Source organism: Salarias fasciatus, chromosome 5, assembly GCF_902148845.1.
Source record: "Salarias fasciatus chromosome 5, fSalaFa1.1, whole genome shotgun sequence".
NCBI classification, from domain to species: Eukaryota; Metazoa; Chordata; class Actinopteri; order Blenniiformes; family Blenniidae; genus Salarias; species Salarias fasciatus.
In genome coordinates, this window is record NC_043749.1 from 20,262,439 (window position 1) to 20,283,224 (window position 20,786).

A 20,786-nucleotide genomic window follows, 5' to 3' on the forward strand; every position below is an offset into this window, starting at 1 on the left:
AAGATCTGTACAGTATGTACTGGGGGACTCATGCCTGACTCAAATGTACAGCATGTGCACTGGTGCCATATTTAACTTGACAGGGACACGAAGACACACGTGTACTTGTGTTAAATTACAAGTCACGTTGATCTTATTTTTTTTTTACTTTGTGCTAAAGTACACAATTGTCATTTTCAACTCTTGTGACGTCATTCCCCAAAATATCTCTTTACTGTTATATTTTTAACTCAGACACATTTTTTTTATGGTTTCATATTTCAGAAGTATAAAAGCAGGTGGGATTATTTCATAGAAACATGATCATTACATGAACATTACATCCTACAACCACTTGCTTTTTCTAATTATTATTCAAATATTTGGACTAACACATATTTTGCTTAAAAAAAGCAGTCGCCACACCTCCTGTAGGAACTGGGTTTCGTGTAATTCCAACATTTCAAATGATTCAGTAGGGGTCCATTACGGGTTGTTGAATACAAAACTTAAAATCCTGATTGAAATTGGACTGTGTAGATTACCAGTGGTGCCACACAGACGAAAAGAAGCAGGAAAATCATCTTTTTCAGTGATTGATAAGTGGCCTGACATGGCCTTGCATGTCAGTGTGGAATAAAACAAATGTATCAAATAATTTGCAGCTATTTACAGAAGAAGTGCTGCTCATTAAAATGGTTCCCAAGAATCTTCATAAGACTTTTCAGTCAGAATTACACGTATTACACATGCATCGTGACAGACTATGACGATTTAGAGGTGTTCAATCTATTCAAGTATCACAGCAGGCTATCATCATCGAGTTCATCTGAAGGCTGCATATCCAGTTCAGACTCTTCTTCTTCTTCTTCCTCTACTTCTTCTATGGACTCTGAATCATACACAACTTCTTCAGGTACCTCTTCTTCAAAAGACTCATCCAAAACATGTCCTGTTGTTGTGTCTTCTGCTTCCTCATCACTGTGCCGTTCCTCAGCCTCCTCTTCCAGTTCCTCTTCCGGTGACGTTTCCTCTTCTTCGTCTTCTTCGTCTTCTTCGTCTTCTTCGTCTTCTTCGTCTTCTTCTTCTTCTTCTTCTTCTTCTTCTTCTTCTTCTTCTTCTTCTTCTGCGACATCATCAGCTTCCAGCTCCATCGGCTGATCCTCTGTCATCTCCTCCTCTGCTCGGTCTTCTGCTTCATCGTCGGTGTTGTCCTGTTCTTCTTGGTCCTGAACACCCTCCGGCGCTTCCCGCTCCTCGGGGTCACCGTTCGAGGTCGGAGAGCTCAGCTCCTCAGGCGGAAGGTTCTCCTCATCTGCCTTGTGTGTGACTGGCCATGATGCTTCACTTGCCAGCTGACGTAGACAGATCAGTTCCTCATTAGTTACACTGATATGAATCGTAGCACCTGATTGGTCATGGTTTATGCAGCAGACTTACCTGAGACTGAAATGTCTGCAGCTGAGCCAAAACGCTGCTGTGCAGGTTCTGTGATGTGAAGAACTGCTCGTCGAGAGTCGTCCGGACTAAACTCAGCATCTCTTCCAAAGCCTGAGCGCGCATGACCTGCCGAGCCTTAACAACCTCTCTAAAAACACACAGAAAACAGAGAGAAAGTCAGTTTTGGAAAGTTAATCATTCAGATACAGAGCAACCAAACGGAACTTACTTCATTTTAGCCATCTCCTTATTGTGTGCCTGAAGTGCAACACTGTGAAGATACAGCAGATCCTTCAGGTCTTTCAGCTCGGAGGCCTGTGCCTCTACCTGTGTGTTCAGAGCATCTACTGATGCAACCTGCTCAGCGACCCGCGAGCACGCACTGGCCAGCCCATCCATGGTTTCAGACAGCGCGGAGCTGGAGCTCAGTGCGGACGATACTCTCTCCTTCATGACCTCCAGCTCCTCGCTCTTGTTCTCTAAAATGCGCTGGAGAGTTGTGACAGACGAAGCAGCCCCTTTCATTTCATCCCACTGGGTGTTTATCTCTGCCTGGAGCGCCGCAAGCTGCGAGAAGAGGTCAGAGTGCTTGACCTTTTCTGATGTGGCCAGGGCGGCCTCGGCTTTCTCCTGAGCCTGTTTTTGAGACTCCTCCAGGGCGAAAATCCTCTCCTCCACAGACATGTCAGCCTGGATGAGAAAAAGTGAATAATTCTCCTTTCATGTTTAAAATTTAAAAGTTATGACAGAATCATGTATTGAAGAAATACATAAAGTTAAAATCAGATCACTTTCCAGAATTGTTAATGGAGTTTGCATGTTCTTCCTGTGACTGTATGGCTGTATGAATGGGTGAGGGGCATAGTATGCCTCTCTATTAATCCAAAATTAAGTAGTAAGATAATAATAATAATAATTCACTTAATATACTAACTGAATGTCTATTAATAGAATTTTGCATTTGATTTTTCAGCTTCAGTTTTTGAATGATGTCTACAGAGAAGCACGTGGCTGTGTGTCAACAGTAGGCATGACTGCAAGTTATGAAGACAGAGGCCCATCACATGGCTTTGAGCATGCTTTTTAGTGGTATTTTCCGGTAAGGCTATAAGCAGTTACTCACCAGTTCGTCGGGCTGTGCCCCCACCACTTTCTGGAAGTTTGTGACCCTTTGCTGCATTGTGGTGAAAGACTCTGACAGCTGGTCAATGCTGTACTGCTGCTGCATGCAGAACCAGCCCATAATGGAGGCCCCGACTGTGAGGGCAACGACACACAGCAGAACTGGAGACACACTGAAGTTTGTCCTTCTCTTCGACTTTACTACAGGACTGTCCAGCAGTACGGAGGTGTCCTCGGGCTGTGGCTTCTTGGTCTTGCGCTTGGCCATGCTGCAGGGGAGAGGTGCGTCTGTGCAGAGGATTCGGAAAAGTGGCCTCTCCTCTGCATCTGCTAAGGTGTCAGGTTATCCGTTCTGCAGAATCCCCCCTGTCCTAGTCATTCATTGGACCCCCATAATACTCAGAGCATGCACTAGGGTGAGGGGTGTGTCAAGTTATACAACTGCAGTGGTTGACAGGATATCAAATTCACAATGTCAGTGTAATACCACGGCTTGGAGACAAATATAAAAGCTGTAAAACGTGTAACTGCATAAATGCAAAGTAAAGCAGTGATTGTACTGTAGTATTTCCTTTTTAGAGAGGTTAAAATTAGCTGTTATGGTTGTAGCCAATGCCATTATAATAATAATTTTAAAAAAATTCAGATAGGACTGCAAGTTTCCATATGAAATAGTCATGGATTGTGTTAAATTATTAATGTGAATATGAAATACATTCTGATACACAATCTAAAAACACACTGCACACTGAAAATTAATGTGAATAAGTTTTAATGCTGAATGCATGAATAGAATGGATTGACTCTAAAAAAAAACAAAACCACAATGAACACTGGTGACTAGAAAGAGTTATAGATTCAGATGTCCACAAGAACAATGGATTCTCTTGAGGTGTCCTGTGACTGTCTTGCTGTTTTTGGAAGTTTGTTGCTGATCATGGAAACGGCGAGAGATATCGTTCTCGATGGATCTCAGTTAAAAGATAACCTGAATGCCAAATGGTACAAAAACTGTCAAAACACGACACCAACTCTGTTGCATGCTTTAGTTGACAATGCAAAAATGCTGCTGGCTGATATTTACTGTAGCTCTTCTTGTCTGGGTTGTTCTTGTTAAATGTTTTCACAGAACTTAAAACTCAGAAAGAAAAGTCTGATTTATTTCATTCAGATTCAGTAGAAGGGAGGGAATCTTGGTCCTTGAGTGCAACAACCCTTCATGTTTTCATTGTCAAACACATTGAAATTTGATGATTTTCTGACTCAACCTGAGCATCTTTTGGTTTATCACAGCCACTGCACATCGATCGGTGAAACAGTGTGAAAGAAATGGAGCTTCACAGTCGTCAGGGCAGGCAGTCATTTATTGTCAACAACCTCTTTCTGTCCAGTTGTTTATGATTTCAGTCTCTTCAGTCCAGCTTGGAGTGCTGGATAAGTGAGGCCGTAATCAGTCATTCAGCTACTTCAGCAGTGGTCTACAGGTCTGCGGCTCATCTCTCCACTTCCGCGTGGATTTTGAGGGTCTGTGTCATCCTGCCTGTAACTAATCTGATGTTGGAATACAAAAAAAAAAAAAAAAAAAAAAAAAGGGAGTAAAAAGGTTTGTGTTATTCACAGGACAAAAACCACAGCTCACAAATGTGTCCATTATTGATTTATTTTAAGTGACCAATCATTCTTTCTGCAACATAATGTTCACAAGACAATCATGTGTACAATGCTCCCTGCTATATCAGGAAAAAAACAACAACAACAAAATAGCATACAAAGCTTGACTTGCAACTTCTACTATCTACAAGACAAAATAAAATTTAGATTTTTTTGCTTTTCTTACAATGGGGAACAAAAAATTCAAACTTTGGTAAACTTTGGTAAATAGTAATATGTATTTGGTAATATGTAAAGTTCCCATAGAAAAATCAAAACAGGTTTCCCAGGTTTTATGAAGTTTTCATGAGAAAATTTCAAATCAAATCCTCACTGGAAATATGTAAATTTGTGGAACCAATGAGTATTTTTTGAGTAAAACATGTTTTTCATATAATCTCTTTTGCATTACTCAGAAGTCATATTGTCATGATTGAAGCATCTAGATCACATCATGTTTTATCATATGTTGGCCCTTTTAATGCTCGTACAAGAACTGATTATGTTCCCCAAAAATTTTATTATTTGCATTTCCTTTGTTAAGTCCAACTCTCTTGTCCTGTTTCAGAATCATGTCAGTCAATGTCTTGGACTCCAGACTCTGGAGGAAGACACAAGGGGGCAACAGTGAGCTGAACCTGGCAGAATGTCACCTGCTGTGCAGGTAGAGGAAGACAGCCTGGCTCAATGGCTGAGGCACATCAGGAGGACCAGTGGCAGGTCAGGTCAGGTCAGGTCAGGTCAGTAGCATAAAGCTGCAAAGACAAGCTGCCAAACTGTGTTTAATGCGTCGAGGCCATTGCCAGGACGGTTATTTGTACATTTTAGTGTTTTATGAAAAAGCAGGTAAGTTCTGAGCTGTTCACGATCGTGTAATTGAATTTAAAAACTCGTGGTCTAAAGTGCTGCAGAACTGAAATGGTTTTCTGATTTTTAGTTATTGCTTCACGCTTTAGAATTACATTTAAATGTATGTTTAATTTTGTTTTCAGTTTAAAAGTGCCTGGGTTGGCGGTGGAGGGATAAATGTTGACTTTAATCCCTGAAAAATAAGATGGAAAATGTTTAGATTGAAATGCCTTTAATATTATTTGGTGAAATTGGTTTGCTTAGACTATTTCTGAAGAGGTGAAATGCAGGATAATTGGTTTCACTAATGTGTTTGGAATCTTTTCATTCAAGGACACTAAGAGAACAATCAACATTAGTCAAGAGCATAAACAACAAAACAGTGGAGTTGTCCAACATCCTCTGCTGATTTCACTTTAAGCAAAAACACAAAATAAACTCATCAATCGTAATCATAATGCACAAAATTTGCTTTCTTAAAGTTCTGTGATTGATTTAACATGTAGAAACTTTGTTTCATCTTCTGTTCATCTCTTCATTTCTCTGCAAACAAAGCAACAACAACAAAACAAAACAGCATAAATCTCAAGTTGACCATAAAACTGTTGCTTTACAGGAAACTGCAGTAATTTCATTCATACCTTTGATATTCAGTATCATGGAGGACTCTGCTGCCCCCAGTTTGTTCTCGATCACCACTTTGTATTCGCCGTTGTCTCTGTTTCCAACCCTCAGTATGAGCAGCGAACACACTCCACACACATTAGTGATGTGGTAGTTGGTGTTTGTGTTGAGGCTCATATTGTTGCGGTACCATGTGACACGAGGAGCTGGATCCCCCTTCACTGCACAGCTCATGTGGCACTCGTAGCCCTCCGGGGATGTGCGCATTTTCAGGGGAACAGTAAATGATGGAGCTGATTCAAAGTTGAGGGGCTTTGGCTCCAGGATGTTAACTCTGAAAGTTTCTGTACAGAGAGAAATGTGATGGTGTTAGAGCTTCACTGTAATGTCTCTGTGTTTCCGTCAGCCTCTGTCCCTTTTGTGGTCTCTTTAAGGAACTCCTGTCCAGATAGAGGAAGCATCAAGATATCTATAACAGTAAGCTGGTGAAGACTTGTGCAGGAGCATAGTGAATGTAACCAAATCCTTTTATGGCTTAAACTTCTGGCTGCATGCATTCCTTGATCAAGTTTTACATGGTTGTTAGCATTTGCATGTTTTATTCTTAATCACATCTTATTCAGGATGGATTTGGTCATGGTAATTGCTTTTCAACAGGGTGTCTGAAAGTATATTTTCTCATCTTTCCTTGATTAACTAGTCACAAACCTTTTTCCTTTTTAGTTCCAAACACAGGGGCCTCAGAAGGTGGCGAAAGGCCCATGTCATTTTTAGCAAACACCCTGAAGTTATACTCCCATCCAGGCAAAATATTGACAACTGTGAACGTGTTATTAAAGAGGTTGTCTGCCACCGTTCTCCAGGTGCGTTTGAAGGAGTCTCTTTTGGATACCATGTAGTGCAGCCTGTCATCCCGCTTCTCGTCTGGAGACGGTGTCCAGCTCAGAGTCACTGTTCCCGGGATTTTCTGATCCAGCTCCACTGGGCCTGGAGGCTTGGGATCATCTAGAGGCAGATTTAAAGTTGCAAACGTTTCAGTTACCAGAATAGGGCATCTAGGTGTGTATTTGAAAACATGAAAATATTGGACTATTTATTTGCTTTGCAGTTCTTTGTGTGTGTAGAGTGTCGCTCACCTGTTACTCTAATTTCTATGTTGACGCTTTCCTGGCCAACAATGTTCTTCACAGTGATACAGTAAATGCCGCTGTCAGAGCGCTCAGATGTGGGGATCAACAGCTGGGATCCTTTATCAGAGTTGGTGATCGTCACATGTTTGAGCAATGGAGTGTTATCCTTTAACCAAGTAATGTCAGGTATGGGAGAGGCCTGCAGATGATAAGAAGAAACATATTTCTTTACATTCTCAAGAATGATATCAGAGTTGCTTAAAAGTGCAAAAAAAGGGGAAAAAAATACAATAAATTCTGAATTCTGCTGGAGGAAATATAAAGTATTTTACCTCAAAGTTGATGTTGAGACGAACTGTGTTTCCAGCTTTCACCACCACAAATGTCTTCATGTTTCGGTCTTTAAACTTTGGTTTGACTGTGGGTGTAATATTTTCACACATGCATTCAGTTGATTAATTGAGAACATATCTTGTTTTAAAAGTCCACGCCGAATTGGAGCCTTTAAATGACTGTAATTATTTTCAATCTCGGCACACTCTCATGCCACCCTGTGACTTTAACTGGATTCTCTTCAGCAGCGCTGCAAGGAAACCCCAAAGTAACATGACCAGAAAGATAAATCCAGCCGTTTTGGTATGAATCCACACAGACAGCCTGTCTCTGTGATGTGCATGAAACTCGTTTTTACCAACAGTAAAAAAATCATTTTGCCTTGGAGAGCAATTTTCTGTTGTCATACTCGCCTTTTAAATTGCTACGGTTGGTTGAATGGTGCATTTGAGCTGTTACAACACCTTTTGTATATTAACTCTTCACAACAACCCTTCATAACTTCAATATCTGCAGGAAGTGAGTGTGAGTAAAATGCCAGGAAGACTGATTTGCAAACTAGACTGGGTGCTGGGATGTAACACGTTTTGACAGCTGTTGGGTTGTTTCAAGACAAGGCAGTGGAAACCAAACAACCGTCATTTCCTCCCCCAGTTTTTTTTAATTGAGCGTCATTAAGCTTTAACAAACAGAGCGTCTTACCAGGAGGAGGCATGGCGATGATGTAATTGTCGAAGCCCTGAGGCTCTCCGTCACCTCCGTAATTGGTGGCAATTACTCTCACCCAGTATGTGGCCATCGCCTTCAGGCCGAGCACGGTGTAGGATGTGAGAGTAATGGGGATGGCGTTACATCGGGTCCATTCAAGGTTTTCTATTGGCCTGATCTCCACATAGTACCCCTGGGCCTCATCCTCCACTCCTTGCACTTCCTTAGGTTTACTCCAAGCCAGTGAAAACGTAGTGTAATTAGAGGACGTTAATTTCAGGTCTCTAACTTTGCCTGGAGGTTCTGAAATGACAATAAAATAAAAAGACTTAAGATGTATTTCTTGAAGACGATGTGGTGTGAACAGAGGTCAGGCTTACTCATTGGATCTCTTGCAATAACCGTGTCACATGGGATGCTGGGATCTCCTGCACCTGAGAGGTTTATGGCAGATACTCGAAATTCATACGCTGCTCCCTCGAAAACGTCTTTCACTGCATATTTTGTATCTGTTGAGAGAGCAAAAAGTCGATATGGTATTATTAAATGCTGACAGAGGGGATACCAGCCTTTCTTTCATGCGTTTTTGTGGTTTGCTAAACACCTGTGATCGGCCCGTTTTGGTTCACAAGACTCCAGTAGTTAGTCCCTTTCTTATTCTTCTCCAGGTTGTATCCTATGATTTTGGTTCCTCCAGTGTCTGATGGAGAACACCATGACAGGTTGATGCAGTCCTTGAAGGCGCTGACCACTTTGGGGGCTGCTGGTGATCCAGGATAACCTGTGAGGAACGTTAAAGATTGAAAACTGAAACAGTGTAATCACTGCAACAAACTAATATTAATCTTCAAGAGTAAATCTGATTTTGTTAAATTGCAAATTGAGTGTCAAGAATCTTCGGCTCATATTAACCAGACTTACGTAACACTCCGGCTGCGATGTCTTCTGTCTGCAGGTAATCGCTGATGCCTTCTGCGTTCTTGGCTCTGATCCGGTAGCAGTATCTCCTTCCAGGATCCACGTCTGAGTCCCGGTAACTTGGGTTGCTGCCAGGGATCTCACCCAGGTTTGACCACTTGTTTCGCCCCACTTGCTGCCGTTCTATGATGTAGTTTGTGACTGGGCAGCCGCCGCTGTCTTTTGGCGGCTTCCACTTGAACTCCACAGATGTCACTGCACTTTCCACAATGTCTGCCGGGCCCTGTGGGGGGGTCGGCTTATCTGAAATAGATGAATAAATTAACTCAAGGTTATAAAACAAAGTGGCCGGGGTGAATTTCAGTGTGATTCCAGAACTGTGAGGTTTGGGTTGTCTTTCCATTTGATCATAACAGATAAATTCTTAGTTACTCAGTAACTCACCCAGTACAATGAGTTTTGAAATAGCTTCCGTTGTCCCAGATTCATTTTTGATTTTTATTTTCACCTCTCCACTATCTTTTCTCTGGCACTTTGAGAGGCGTAGTTTACTTTCAGTCTCTGATGTGTCAATCTTTACGTTGAGGCCGGGCAGGAGCTCGTCGTCCTCCTTGTACCACTGGACGGTCATCGGCGACCCGCCAGAGAAAGGCAGCTTCCATTCTGCATTTTCACCCGCCCGCACAATCACCGGATTCGTAAACTCACCAAGAGCATCGGCATCAATTCTTGGTGGATCTGTCAAGTCAAAGGAGAGAGAAAAAAAAAGCTTGCTTCAGAAGGAAGCACATAAAACTATATTTTGACAGTTTGATTCGAGAAAGTCACACACAGTAATCTGACCTTGAATTTGCAGCGTTGCTTCTGATTTACGCCCCTCAGCTTCAAACCGGTAAACGGCTGCATCATCTTTTTTACAACAGTCAATTATCAACCTGTGGCAAGCGCCGTCTTTAATGATTGTTACACCGTCTCCGTCTTTGAGCTGGTCGAAAACCAAAAAAATGTTGTATGATAAATGTAAACATAGTCATGAAAGAATTCTTGTTTTTATTTTATACAACACAGAACAATGAAATCTAGATCGTGTTGTACTATCAGTGATTTATTGTAGAATTTTTTTTTTTGAGATTCAAATGAATCCGGACCGACTGACTCACCGGTTTCCCGTCTTTATACCAGCATCCCTTTGAAGCCTCACTGCTCAGTTTGCAGGACAGCTCCGCTCGTTCACCAACGTTAGCGAGTGTATCTGAGAGCCCGCTGACAAACTGAACACCGCGATCTGTGGAAGAAAACGTGAAAATTTTACAAATGATCTTATCGGATAACACATACTTTTAGATTTATTTAAAAAGTCACAGATTTTAACATTTAATAATGCTATTATCAAGCACAAACTAAGGAAACACAAATGCAGGATGTGCTAAAGCAAGATGTTTTTCTTATCAGCAAATACTGGCAGCCCTGCATTAACACTACATGTTCATTGATTTGGAGTTAGTCCAATAAGTTAGAATTAACAGCATTTTCTGTGTATATAAACACTTTTTTCATTTGTTATTAGTTCAAAAATATTTCCATCTCTGTCCTGAATTTAACAAAACCTTGAACTATTTTGAAATATCAGACAATTTGTCACATTTGTGTATATTTACAAACAGACTTAATCTGCACTGACATGCTTTAAAAAGAATAAAAAAATTAAATAGTTGGTATTTTATAAACTTTAACAGCCTAAAATTGAATATTTTCTTTTCTTCTCTTGTGGCAGCAACACTCAGGAAGCAGGAAGCAGTTCTGAAACTTGGTAAACTCGGCCAAACAGACAAAATCGTCATTCATTCCCCACACAATGCCACATGGATGTTTACCCGTAACTGTATCAGGAACCAAAGGGCCATTCCGCTTCTTTCTCTTATCATCTCCGTCATCCTTTTTATTGCTATCTCCTCCGTCTCCCAGAAGGTTCCCGTCCTTGCCGTCTCCGTCACCCTTGCCTCCATCAGACCCGTCACCAGCTCCATCTCCGCCTCCGTCTCCGCCGTCCCCCAGCGCAGATTTAGCCACCGCGTCAGCGGCGTCCTTCTCAGCCTGCAGTCGTTTGGCCGCATCCAAATCCGCCTTCTCTTTTTGTAATTTAGACAGATCGTCATCTCCACCGGTTCCTTTGCGACGATTTGGATCAGCTAAATTATGGTGAAAAAACAATAATCGGAAGGAAAATAAATAATAGATATTACTGCAGATGAGCAGTTTGTCGATGCATGCTTTTACAAGTCTGTTCTGTTTCGTGCAGATTAAACTTGTATCTCACCTTCCACGTCGAGTGAGGCACTGCTTGACATGATGCCAGCAATAGCATGATATGTTCCCTTATCTGCTATTTCACATCCTTTTATTGTTAAGGTGTGAATGAGTTTGTCCTCTGAGACAGTGATCTCATGTCTGCCTCCGTGTTCCAGCGAGGAGTCGTCTTTCGACCAAGAAATTCTGTGGAGAGGTGTCGACAAGACGCACTGAAAAACCGCATCCTGGCCTTCCACAACCTTTGCGTTCTTGATCTTGGCTGTGAACTCCACAGCGGGCACTGAAAGAGAACCGGGGAGTATTTAGAGCAGAAGGGTTGAAGAAGAATCCTTATGATTCAGCTTTAATTTGTCTTAAGTTTTCTTTTACCTTGAAAGTCAGTAGAAAGAATGTTGGCGTCTTCAACGTCAACCTGATAGAACCCAGCGTCTTCTGGCTGAGGGTCTTTGATACTGAAAACATACTTTGTCCCTGTTTTCTTGAGGCTGTGTTTTGAATTTTCATCATCATCGTAAGGCACAAATGTTCCATCCTTGTGAGGAAAATTGTCATCATTGTTATTCTTACTAGTTATAGTTTATTAATCACACCACACATCTCTTACACACACTCAGATGTACCTTATACAAGTTAATGGAACTGTTTGGGTCGGTTAGTGTCATGTCAAGACTGAATTCAGCTCTTCCGTTTGGTTTCACTTCAATCTGCTTCACATTGTCCACCTGCTCGACCACCTGAAGAGGAAGGATGTGTTCACATGTTTATCTCTGAAGGTCATTGCTGAAGACATCTTTTACAAGAATGGGCCTTGACTGAAACATTAGATGTTTCCTTAAGTTACACAAGGTTCATTTGGCAAAGCGAGATTTGATCAAAAATTGATCATCTGCAATCATCATGCAGCTGAAAACGTTATATGCCTTTGTTGCGCTTTCTGTACCTTTGCCTGCTCCTCCTCTCGCTCCTTTTTCATCTGGTTCAGTCTCTTCAGCATCCAGCGAAAGTCAGTAACCCCAAAGTCCAAACAGATTCTCTCATAATCTTTCTTCGGTGCACTCAGAAGGAGTTCCCACAGTTTGGGATCAATTTCTCCCTCTTTCTTTGGTGGAAGTTGCTTTTTTCTGGTGACAACGACACTAAAAATACAAGAACAAAATATTATCTTTTTTTTGGAGTGATTTACAGACGTGTTTTGGATAATTCATTGCTGCAGCTTTGAGTTACGTTTTCTTTAGCATTGCCCTGAAATCTGGTGCGTTTCCATTGTCTGAAAGAAAAAAAACCAAAACAAAATCAGATAAAAAATTTTATAACTACATGGACAATTTGGTCTCGGAATCAAATCACATGAATTGTTTGAAAAAGCATGCACAGTTTTTGAGGGGGAGAAAAGTCTAAAATCCAAAATGATCCAAACATAAACCTGCTGCTTCAATACATTTCTTACCTGACTGATTTTTCTTTAAACCAGCTGAAAGAAAATGTGAAACATGGCGGTTATGAATGGAAACATTATGCACACAATCCTAATTTGTGAATACAATTAAAACTGCAGGTTTGAAATTAAAACTCACCTTGAAGAACTTTGAGTATGACTGTGCAAACGGCGTTTCCATACTCATTGCTCACTGTGCACTTGTAGGTGTCAGCTTCTTCTATTGTTGCATTGATGACCTGATACACACAAAAATATCACACGATTACATTTCCAGTGCAAATCATTTGATTCAGGATCCTATAAAGAAAGAGAAAGGTTTTATATTATATTAATACTTGACTGATGACATGACTGTTGCTGATTTGGTCCTTTGGGGTTCGTGTTCTTTGCAGATTAGTAGCAGCTAAGCAAAGTTGCTGGCTGGAAATCATTAGACCGTCTTTATCAATCTTGAGACTTTTCAATATTTTTTTTTTGTCATTTTTTCCTCACCTCCAGGATGTGTTCTCGCGTTCGTTCATCATGTCTGCTCACATACTTTTTTGGGTCATCAGTGTCTCCTTTGCTACGCCCCCATGTGACTGTTGGTGCTGGGTCTCCACTAACCATAGCTTTTAAAAGAGCCTTTTTACCTGGGAAAACAAAAGAAAAGCGATCACATGAAGAAGCACATGAAGAAACTGTTCGTCAGGGATTTGCTGTTTCGGCTGTTTCTGCTTTGTCTTGTTTTAATGCGTGTGTATTTTACTTTACCCTCTTGAACAGTCACTGCCAGCGGTTTGCGGGTGAAATCGGGAGTTGTTTTTCCCAAAGGCACCCGCTCAACAGTCTGAGTCACAATAACTCCAGGAACCCTTGAGCTTTTCTTGATGGCCACTGTGAAACCATACAGACACACATGATGAGATGCCTGGGTCAGGCTGCTCAAGCAAACATGAGCAGGAAGCTTTCAAACATGGTTTTGTGTGCCAACACACTAAGAAAAAAAAATCCCACAATGAATCAAGCTCAATGTTGATGCAGTTTGACTAGATGAGCACAAGAGGTCAGCATTTCCCTTCTTTTTTGTTGATCATCACAGCGGCTGAGACTCTACAAGACCTTCAACGTCTCAAACACTGCACCAGTCTGCCTTTGGATTAAATTATATCCCAATTAATGCAAGTTTATTCATTCACTTCAAGCGAGCTGAAAGAGATTTGTTTATTTCAAAAGTGACTTTGGAGAGACAGACATGCTCTCCCGGCTTATCTTGAATGAATTGTGACCTTTCACAAAATAGACACAAAGCTTTTCATCAAAGCCAGACAATAAAACCTGAATAAATAGACAGAAATACGGCACAGAAAATTAATAATATCAAAAAATACAAATTCTTATTGCAGCCTGAAGAGGCTCTTAGTTCAGGTGAAAAATCAATCAAACGCAGAACTCTTGCTTCTTTTCCAGTAGATTTGAAAAGCATGAACAGTCTAAACTGGCGACCGCAGCGATCGGGAGAGGCAACACATTTTCCACCTCTTGTCTCCAGCAGTTCGGATGGAGGAAGAGTCAGAACACAGCACCAAGTTCATTCAGCAGCTGTTGAAATCACAAACTCCAGCCCACCATCTGTTGCCCTCATATTTTATTTTTGTCTGAGCATCATACCTCATAATGACTCAGAGCTGCTCCCGTCGCCCGAGGCCGGGTCTGCACATCTTGTTTGTCTTGACTGCCGCCTTATGTGGATAGGTCAAACAACTAATTATCATACAAGTATGTGCGGAGAATCAAATGGGCTCCACCATAATTGCAGCATGTTACACTTACAATTCAATCTATGTTTCTTAATTAGGCGACAGTTAAGTGCCGAAACTTAATAGTAGCTGAATACGCTTCTTACTATTTGCAGTTATATGGAGGTTTTTGTCAAACTATTTCTGCTGGAGGTTTACAATGAAATATATTATTGTTTTTTTTCCCGCTTTCCTTGTCTTTACAAATTCTTTGGTGGGTAGGTTGTTTTACTGTAATATCATAGGATTTTGACAGTACGGGGGAGGTCATAATACTTATACAACTTTCCCATACAGTTATATCACATCATTTGAACGACCAGATCAGATGTTCACCCACACAGATTTATTATTTAATGGGTATCTTTGGGTATAATTGATTGATTTATTACACACTCGATCTGTGTCATTTAGATGTGCAAATTCATCATCGCTGTCCCTCATCGGCTTTACTCCAGTTTGAGGGCACGTGTTGAATATTCATGATATGCGTCATCTCTTTAGGGGCTGTTTTATGCTCTTATATCATCTAAACGCAGGCAGGATTCCTGTAACCTTGTTCCTCGAGCATTGATTCACACATAATCCAAGTCTGGTAGGACCGGAGTCGGTTGTTTCCCACTGCATACTAATTGCCCCTGGAAGAACTGTAGGATTTGGACTGCAGAAACCTTCAGAACACCTTCGGTGAGAATCTGTTGGCTGCGCAGGACAGATATGCTCGTCATAAAGCACTCTGAGCCACCCCCCCCCCCCCCCCCCCATGTCCGTAGGATGAGTGCGAATGGCTTCCAGACACTCCGCAGTTGTCTCTCAGCAGTGGAAAATGCATGGTGCACTTCTTGATCTTCATATACTGTATGTCCTTGGAGCAATTTTCTTGATCACAGCGATGGTGGAAGAGGGCTTTTAAACATCAGATAAAATTCAAATACTTACATTTACAAGTTATTCTTTGCTTTCTTTCCCATTAAGTTTTTTAAAAGCCAAAAAGCAGACAATTTCTTTTCAGTTTGATTAAAAACACAGGAAAAAATGCTGCTTGGTCTTGTAAAAAACTAACATGTCGACTGTTAATATTACTACAGAGTTCCCATTAAAATCTCTTGTGTCCTATCATTGGGGTCCATTTACAGTCCCGTAATTGAATAAAATTAGTTTTGAATAAAGTCAGGTTAGCGTCATCAGTCTTTTAGATGTCTGAAAATTTTTTGGCATATATGTAAAGCAAATGGAGAAAAATGGCCTTAATTTCAGAAAAGTGTCAGGATCCTGTTCTAAAGGAGTCCAAACAAACAGAACTATTAAGACAGCAAGCTTGTTGTGGAAATCTCATGTTTTGTCTCAGCAGATCTCATCAGCAGTGTCATCAATCTCCCATATTTTAAACCATTTTAAGTAAGAAAACACTCTTGCTTCTTATTCCTCGGTGGAGCTCTTGTTTAGGTACGATTCTGTTGAATTGCTGGCCCCGTTCTTCATTTAGCTCATGGGCTTTCTTGTTAGCAGCAGAGACAGGTAGACTGGTCAGAGTTGATGGGGAGGTTGAATGCAGCTAAATACGGAGCGGTCCCCGAAGAAAACCTGCTCCGCTTCACCTGTCAGCGCAGCAGTGAACCAAAGCATTCAGCCCAGACAATGCTGGAGTGGCTCCAGGAAAACTCCCTGCCGTCACCGCACGGGCCAGCCGAAGCCCCAACGTGAACCCCACAAACCATCCGTGAGAAGGAGGCAGTTCACAAATACATTCCTTCCAGTTTGAAACTTGACAGGATCTGCCAGGAAGAATGAAATAAACTTCCTGAATCCAGGTGTGCAAAGCCCACAGAGACTTACTGGAGAAAGATTCTGTCGAAACACTGCACCTTCTGCACAAAGGGACTTCTTTAAATTATGAGTTGAGGAGTGTCGGTATTCTTCAGCTGTACAATTTCATTTTGTTATTATATATTATCAAGAACAATTGTTTATTAACCAATTAACAAAAAATTTGATCAGCACCAAAATATAACACAAGCACCATCCAATTCCCCACATACTGTAAATCACAGAGCCCATGCTTGGAAGCATTACCCCTCTTATTTTCGACTTTACCTGAGGCCTTTGGGTCCGCGTTTGTGTTTGGCTTCATTTCAGCGTTTGATCATTGAAGTATCCAATCAGATGGAGGGAACTGCAGTGTGGAGAGAAGCGAGTGGAATGAGAGACTGAGAACTGGAGAACGTGCTGAGATTTACAGGCCAGGCACACTCGCTTTTTTCTTTGTGTGTGTGTGTCTTTACCATTTCTTTACTTCCCTAAATCCTCGTTTTTACAACAACTTTTTCGGGTGAAAAACGAAACTTTTCATTGCACTTTGGGGTTCCGTTCCATACACAACCTTGCTCAGAGCTGTGGTAGTTGCAAGTCATCGATACATCGCAATTGTCAATATTTATAACATATTGTTCTCTGCATGCATATGTGTTGTTTCATTACAAACACAGCAACAACATCATTTTCACTGTTTTCTTCATTTCTTTGAAGAAAGACATCATTTTTAAATCTTTGCTGAGTGAACGTTAAAGTTTTCAGAAAGGAAAACATGAAAACGATGCATTTTCACTGGAAACACTCTCATTTAAACACAGCCTTAAACTGGTAGTTTTCAGTCCCGGATCTTAGACCATCTTTCCTATAACTCCAATCCTGATGTATCAGAAAACAGACCGCTGCGTGAAAAGCAGAAAAAGGATGTGCTGCATGAAAGTGCATTGCGTGGCTCAGTGAATGGAAAGTTTCAGTTGGATAAACCGAGAAGCACAAATAAGAGCATGGCTGTTTGCAAAATATGCTACTAATATAACTGGCACATCAGCAAAGAGATTTAGTTTGTACTGAATCAGTTTAAAAGATGTTTAAACACATTTGAAGGTGATGTGCCTTGGGTTGTATTCAAACAGTTGTAGGCATTCTAAGTTAAAAAAAAAACCAAAAAAACCAACAAAAAAAACTTGATAAACATAGTGATTTTTGTTGAAATATATTTGATTTGAATGTGATTCATTGATGTACCAAAATAAGTTAAAATTGAAAACGGCCGCTTGTTTCATTAAATATGCAATCAAGATGTGATCGACTGTCATAAAATATCGAGGCCTTGAAGTAAATTTTTCTTTAAATCAAATGACTCCACTAATTTAATCATGTATTGCTGCATTCCTTCACATTTCTGCTTGACAGCAGACAGACATTACCAAAAAAAAGTTTCCTTTTGCTGACTAAAGTTTACATAAGCCACAAAATCCTTTTGAGAGTCTGGAACTAAAAATGCTTCAGCACTTTAAACACACCTTAATAATGTACACCAATGATTTATTTACTGTAATAACATTAATGTAATGATACATGAGTCTCTCCTCACGGTGACAACTGCAGAGTGTCGTATGACTCAACGCCTTGACCTGCGGTGGTCATGTGAACCTGCGACACCTAGGACACGACGGCGTCATGGGCCCGAGCTGGCAGAGAGACCCTGGCTGCCGTCCTGCCCGGCGGTATCACCGGCGTTACCATATGACATCAGCCCGTCAAAGCAGCGATGCCTTGACTCCTGCGTGACTCGTGCAGACAGTTGGAGACATGCTGGGACGCTGTAAATCAGGAATGTGAAATCCCACCTTGTGGTTCATTCCTCCCTGTGGAGTCATCCGGCTGTGCCAGCAATTTAACTGCTCCAGGATCCAAACATAGAAAGGAGCGGAGTGTCTTTACGTCTAACTGTTAAGGCGATGCACATATCTGTAAATCGCTGTTTAAGCTACTAAGTCTAAAAAATTCGGTTTTGCATGGTGACTCTTATAAGAAGTTCAGTTTGTAACTATGAGTGCAAAAACTAAATAACCTCTAAAGTGAGATTATCTGTGTGATTTATGTAGCTTTGTTTTTGAGTTTGGCATTTAAAAACAACTATAAATGACTTGCACATAAGATAAACAACAATTCTAAAGTGTTAATGAGATGTCTGAATACTGAGTTTCATCTTCAGCCATAAACAGATGATTTAACTCTGACTCTTATCCACAAAGTGCCACAAGATGACGGCGACTGAAAGACGGGCAGCACAGAAATTATTTCTTGTAATGTCTGACCAACTAAAAGAAATGAAGCTCTACATCAAGATCGGGGTCGTAAGGCTTTTTACACGGTCCTTAGTTTTTAGAACCATGAGAGGAACAGTTAAGATGTGGAAAGGACATATCTGTCCTTCCACTCCTATAACTCAAGAAGGAAAAAAATGATTTAGGCTTTGATGTGAAGCACATCATGTGGAGGAGAGTGATCACACGGCCCTGCTCAGTCCTCTGTTCGTCATGGGAAATCAGCATTTGGGAATGTCTCACTCTTGAGTAAAATGTGGCACACAGGAGCTCGTCTTTATGTCCGTAAAAACTTGTCCCAGAACATCCATTAGTGGTTTTTGTCCATTTTATATTCTATTTCCAAATATATTACTTGTCTTTTTACTGTTGCACAAAAATGTTTTATGTGATGGACATCACACCTTGTTGTATTTTATGCCAACTGTTTTATTTAACCTTTTTGTTAATTTCGGAGTTAATTTTTTTTTATTTGGTTCTAAGGTCATAAAAAGCAGAGAGCCGGTTGTTGAGTCAGACGGTCTTTTTGTCAGAGTTGGTTGATTTCCACTGCAGCCACATAAATCCAACCTAATGTGTATCTGTTCTATTCTGTCACACTCAAAGACCTACTTGCTCATCTATAAACATTTGTTAAAAACTAGTTTTAGTTTGCAGTTAAAGTTTCTAGTGCTACATCAGGACCAGTATCAGAATCTGCTCAGTTTTCAGGACTTGTCTCTCCTCCGTCTCCTCTGTTGCTTGAGTATTTTAGCAGCCTCCTCACTTTACACAGGTTGTCAAAACAGTATCATCTTAAAATTTCAGTCACAAAAGACAATGAAATGTAATCAGAATATTTCTGCAAGAAGGATTTTTTTTTTGTACTTACGCTCAGTTTTACGTCCTCTGTGTCCGTTGCCGGTGCTCCTCGTTCTATCCGATATTTCGAAAGCGACACGCCTTTTTGTTCGGTGATAAAAGTTGGGCGAGCATCGGAATCCTTACATGGATAGTTGGTAAAAACCCATCTTCCAGTCAGCGGTAAACAGGTGAGGTTCCTCTTACGTGTCCCTGTGAAAGCGATCACTTTGCAGGGTGACTGGAAATACATTATGACTTGTTCATTCAATCCGGTTCCTGTCGTAACAAGTCAACTGTTTTCTGCCATTTATATTGAGAATAGAAAAACCCTATCAGCGCCATCGTGTTATACCAAGATTTATACTCCATTAAATTCAGATAAATATATCACAGTTTCCTGTATACGGTCATTAATGACAATCGCAGTGTAGTTGGATAGTGCTTAACATTTGTTGAGACTTTGTGATTTATGGATTGACAATGCACATGTACCCACAATTTCCCCTCACGCAACAGGAAAACCATCCATGGAAAGCGTTCGAGTGGCAGATTCACAAGGTTTCTCGTAATGTGATCACATCACTATGAACTTCACTGGACAGTAAACGTTAATTTGAGACCATTTATTTGGTAAAGCAATCTCCAATTGATATGAATGAAACGCCTGCGTCAATTAACGCCTGTGTGGATCAAGAGGAATTCTCGCGGCGTGCCAGTGGGATTTGTCGGGTCACACCGGTGCTCCCATGGCATTATAAAAAGGAGCTTTGCTGTTGGTTGCAGTCGCGGCGTGTTGGACACGGTGTGCCAGGCAAGCTTTTTGGGTTCACATTGTCAAAGGTTAAATACGCATGACACAACCCGACAGTTTGAGGAGTCACCTCGACCTTACAAAAGAGACTTTGACTTTCTACAAGAAAAGGCTGATGACATGAGTGGATATAAACACAGATATCACCTCTGACCTCGCGTAGGAACTGAGGTAAGCACTCTTAAAATGCTTGTGGACAAACAGAATGTGGCAACGCTGCTGCATTTTTACACCTAATGCAATGTGAGCATGTTCATCTTGGCTGAGTTGATAAGCGAACAAGTTGCAGAAAACAGCAATTTCGTGTTAGATGTTTCATGATGCATGGGAAACACCTAATATTTGCCCCATCATATACGTATTATATCTAAATACATTTTTCATTTGGATTATTCCACTCAAGTAGTTGAAGAGGTTATCTCGTCTTTTAATGCTGGACTGTTAATGTTGAAGATACAATGTCAAGGGTTCACACCCAAAGATCTTCTTACAGACTATTTATTATAGAGATTAGGGGGATATTTATGGAGATGCAATAAATACGTGGATGGTTTGTAAGCTCTAATACTGTACTGCAGTGTGAATGATGCTGTGGTCTCAGATATTGTGGACTTGTGCTATTTGATATTGTCAGCAAAAAACTAACGTCGGTGAAGAATATACAGTGTTGTGTTGTTGCAAGGACTGGACAGGACAAGAAACAAAACACAATTT

General features: G+C 40.9%; 2 protein-coding genes across 2 annotated transcripts; both read right to left on the minus strand.

Annotated features, from left to right (window-relative positions):
• On the minus strand, positions 1-2,789 carry LOC115389259 (putative uncharacterized protein DDB_G0287113). The gene is made up of 4 exons (XM_030092748.1): positions 2,543-2,789; positions 1,649-2,109; positions 1,420-1,567; positions 1-1,334 (listed from the first exon to the last, which is right to left on the minus strand). Exons 1-4 carry the CDS (start codon positions 2,660-2,662, stop codon positions 780-782), a joined length of 1,284 nt encoding a protein of 427 aa, XP_029948608.1. The 5' UTR covers positions 2,663-2,789; the 3' UTR covers positions 1-779.
• A 1,977-nt stretch (positions 2,790-4,766) lies between these two features.
• LOC115388139 (immunoglobulin-like and fibronectin type III domain-containing protein 1) lies at positions 4,767-16,410 on the minus strand. Its single transcript, XM_030091083.1, has 23 exons — positions 16,374-16,410; positions 13,255-13,377; positions 12,994-13,133; positions 12,638-12,737; positions 12,511-12,534; positions 12,288-12,330; positions 12,004-12,199; positions 11,684-11,797; positions 11,433-11,595; positions 11,071-11,343; positions 10,628-10,942; positions 9,914-10,038; positions 9,597-9,738; positions 9,198-9,491; positions 8,757-9,056; positions 8,440-8,616; positions 8,216-8,344; positions 7,830-8,138; positions 7,127-7,212; positions 6,801-6,993; positions 6,373-6,669; positions 5,682-6,008; positions 4,767-4,792 (listed from the first exon to the last, which is right to left on the minus strand). The coding sequence occupies exons 1-23, from the start codon at positions 16,408-16,410 to the stop codon at positions 4,767-4,769; spliced, it is 3,933 nt and encodes a 1,310-aa protein (XP_029946943.1).
• Between the last annotated feature and the right edge of the window lie 4,376 nt (positions 16,411-20,786).

Excerpts from the sequence above, each read along its gene's own strand:
- LOC115389259 (XM_030092748.1), bottom strand. The coding sequence starts at position 2,662 with ATGGGCTGGTTCTGCATGCAGCAGCAGTACAGCATTGACCAGCTGTCA. Across the intron at positions 2,110-2,542 it reads GGGCACAGCCCGACGAACTG|GCTGACATGTCTGTGGAGGA; the intron begins GTGAGTAACTGC and ends TTTCTCATCCAG. Across the intron at positions 1,568-1,648 it reads AAGGAGATGGCTAAAATGAA|AGAGGTTGTTAAGGCTCGGC; the intron begins GTAAGTTCCGTT and ends GTGTGTTTTTAG.
- LOC115388139 (XM_030091083.1), bottom strand. The coding sequence starts at position 16,410 with ATGAAGCCAAACACAAACGCGGACCCAAAGGCCTCAG. Across the intron at positions 13,378-16,373 it reads CGCGGACCCAAAGGCCTCAG|TGGCCATCAAGAAAAGCTCA; the intron begins GTAAAGTCGAAA and ends ATGGTTTCACAG. Across the intron at positions 4,793-5,681 it reads CATGATACTGAATATCAAAG|AGTCTGGAGTCCAAGACATT; the intron begins GTATGAATGAAA and ends GTCTTCCTCCAG.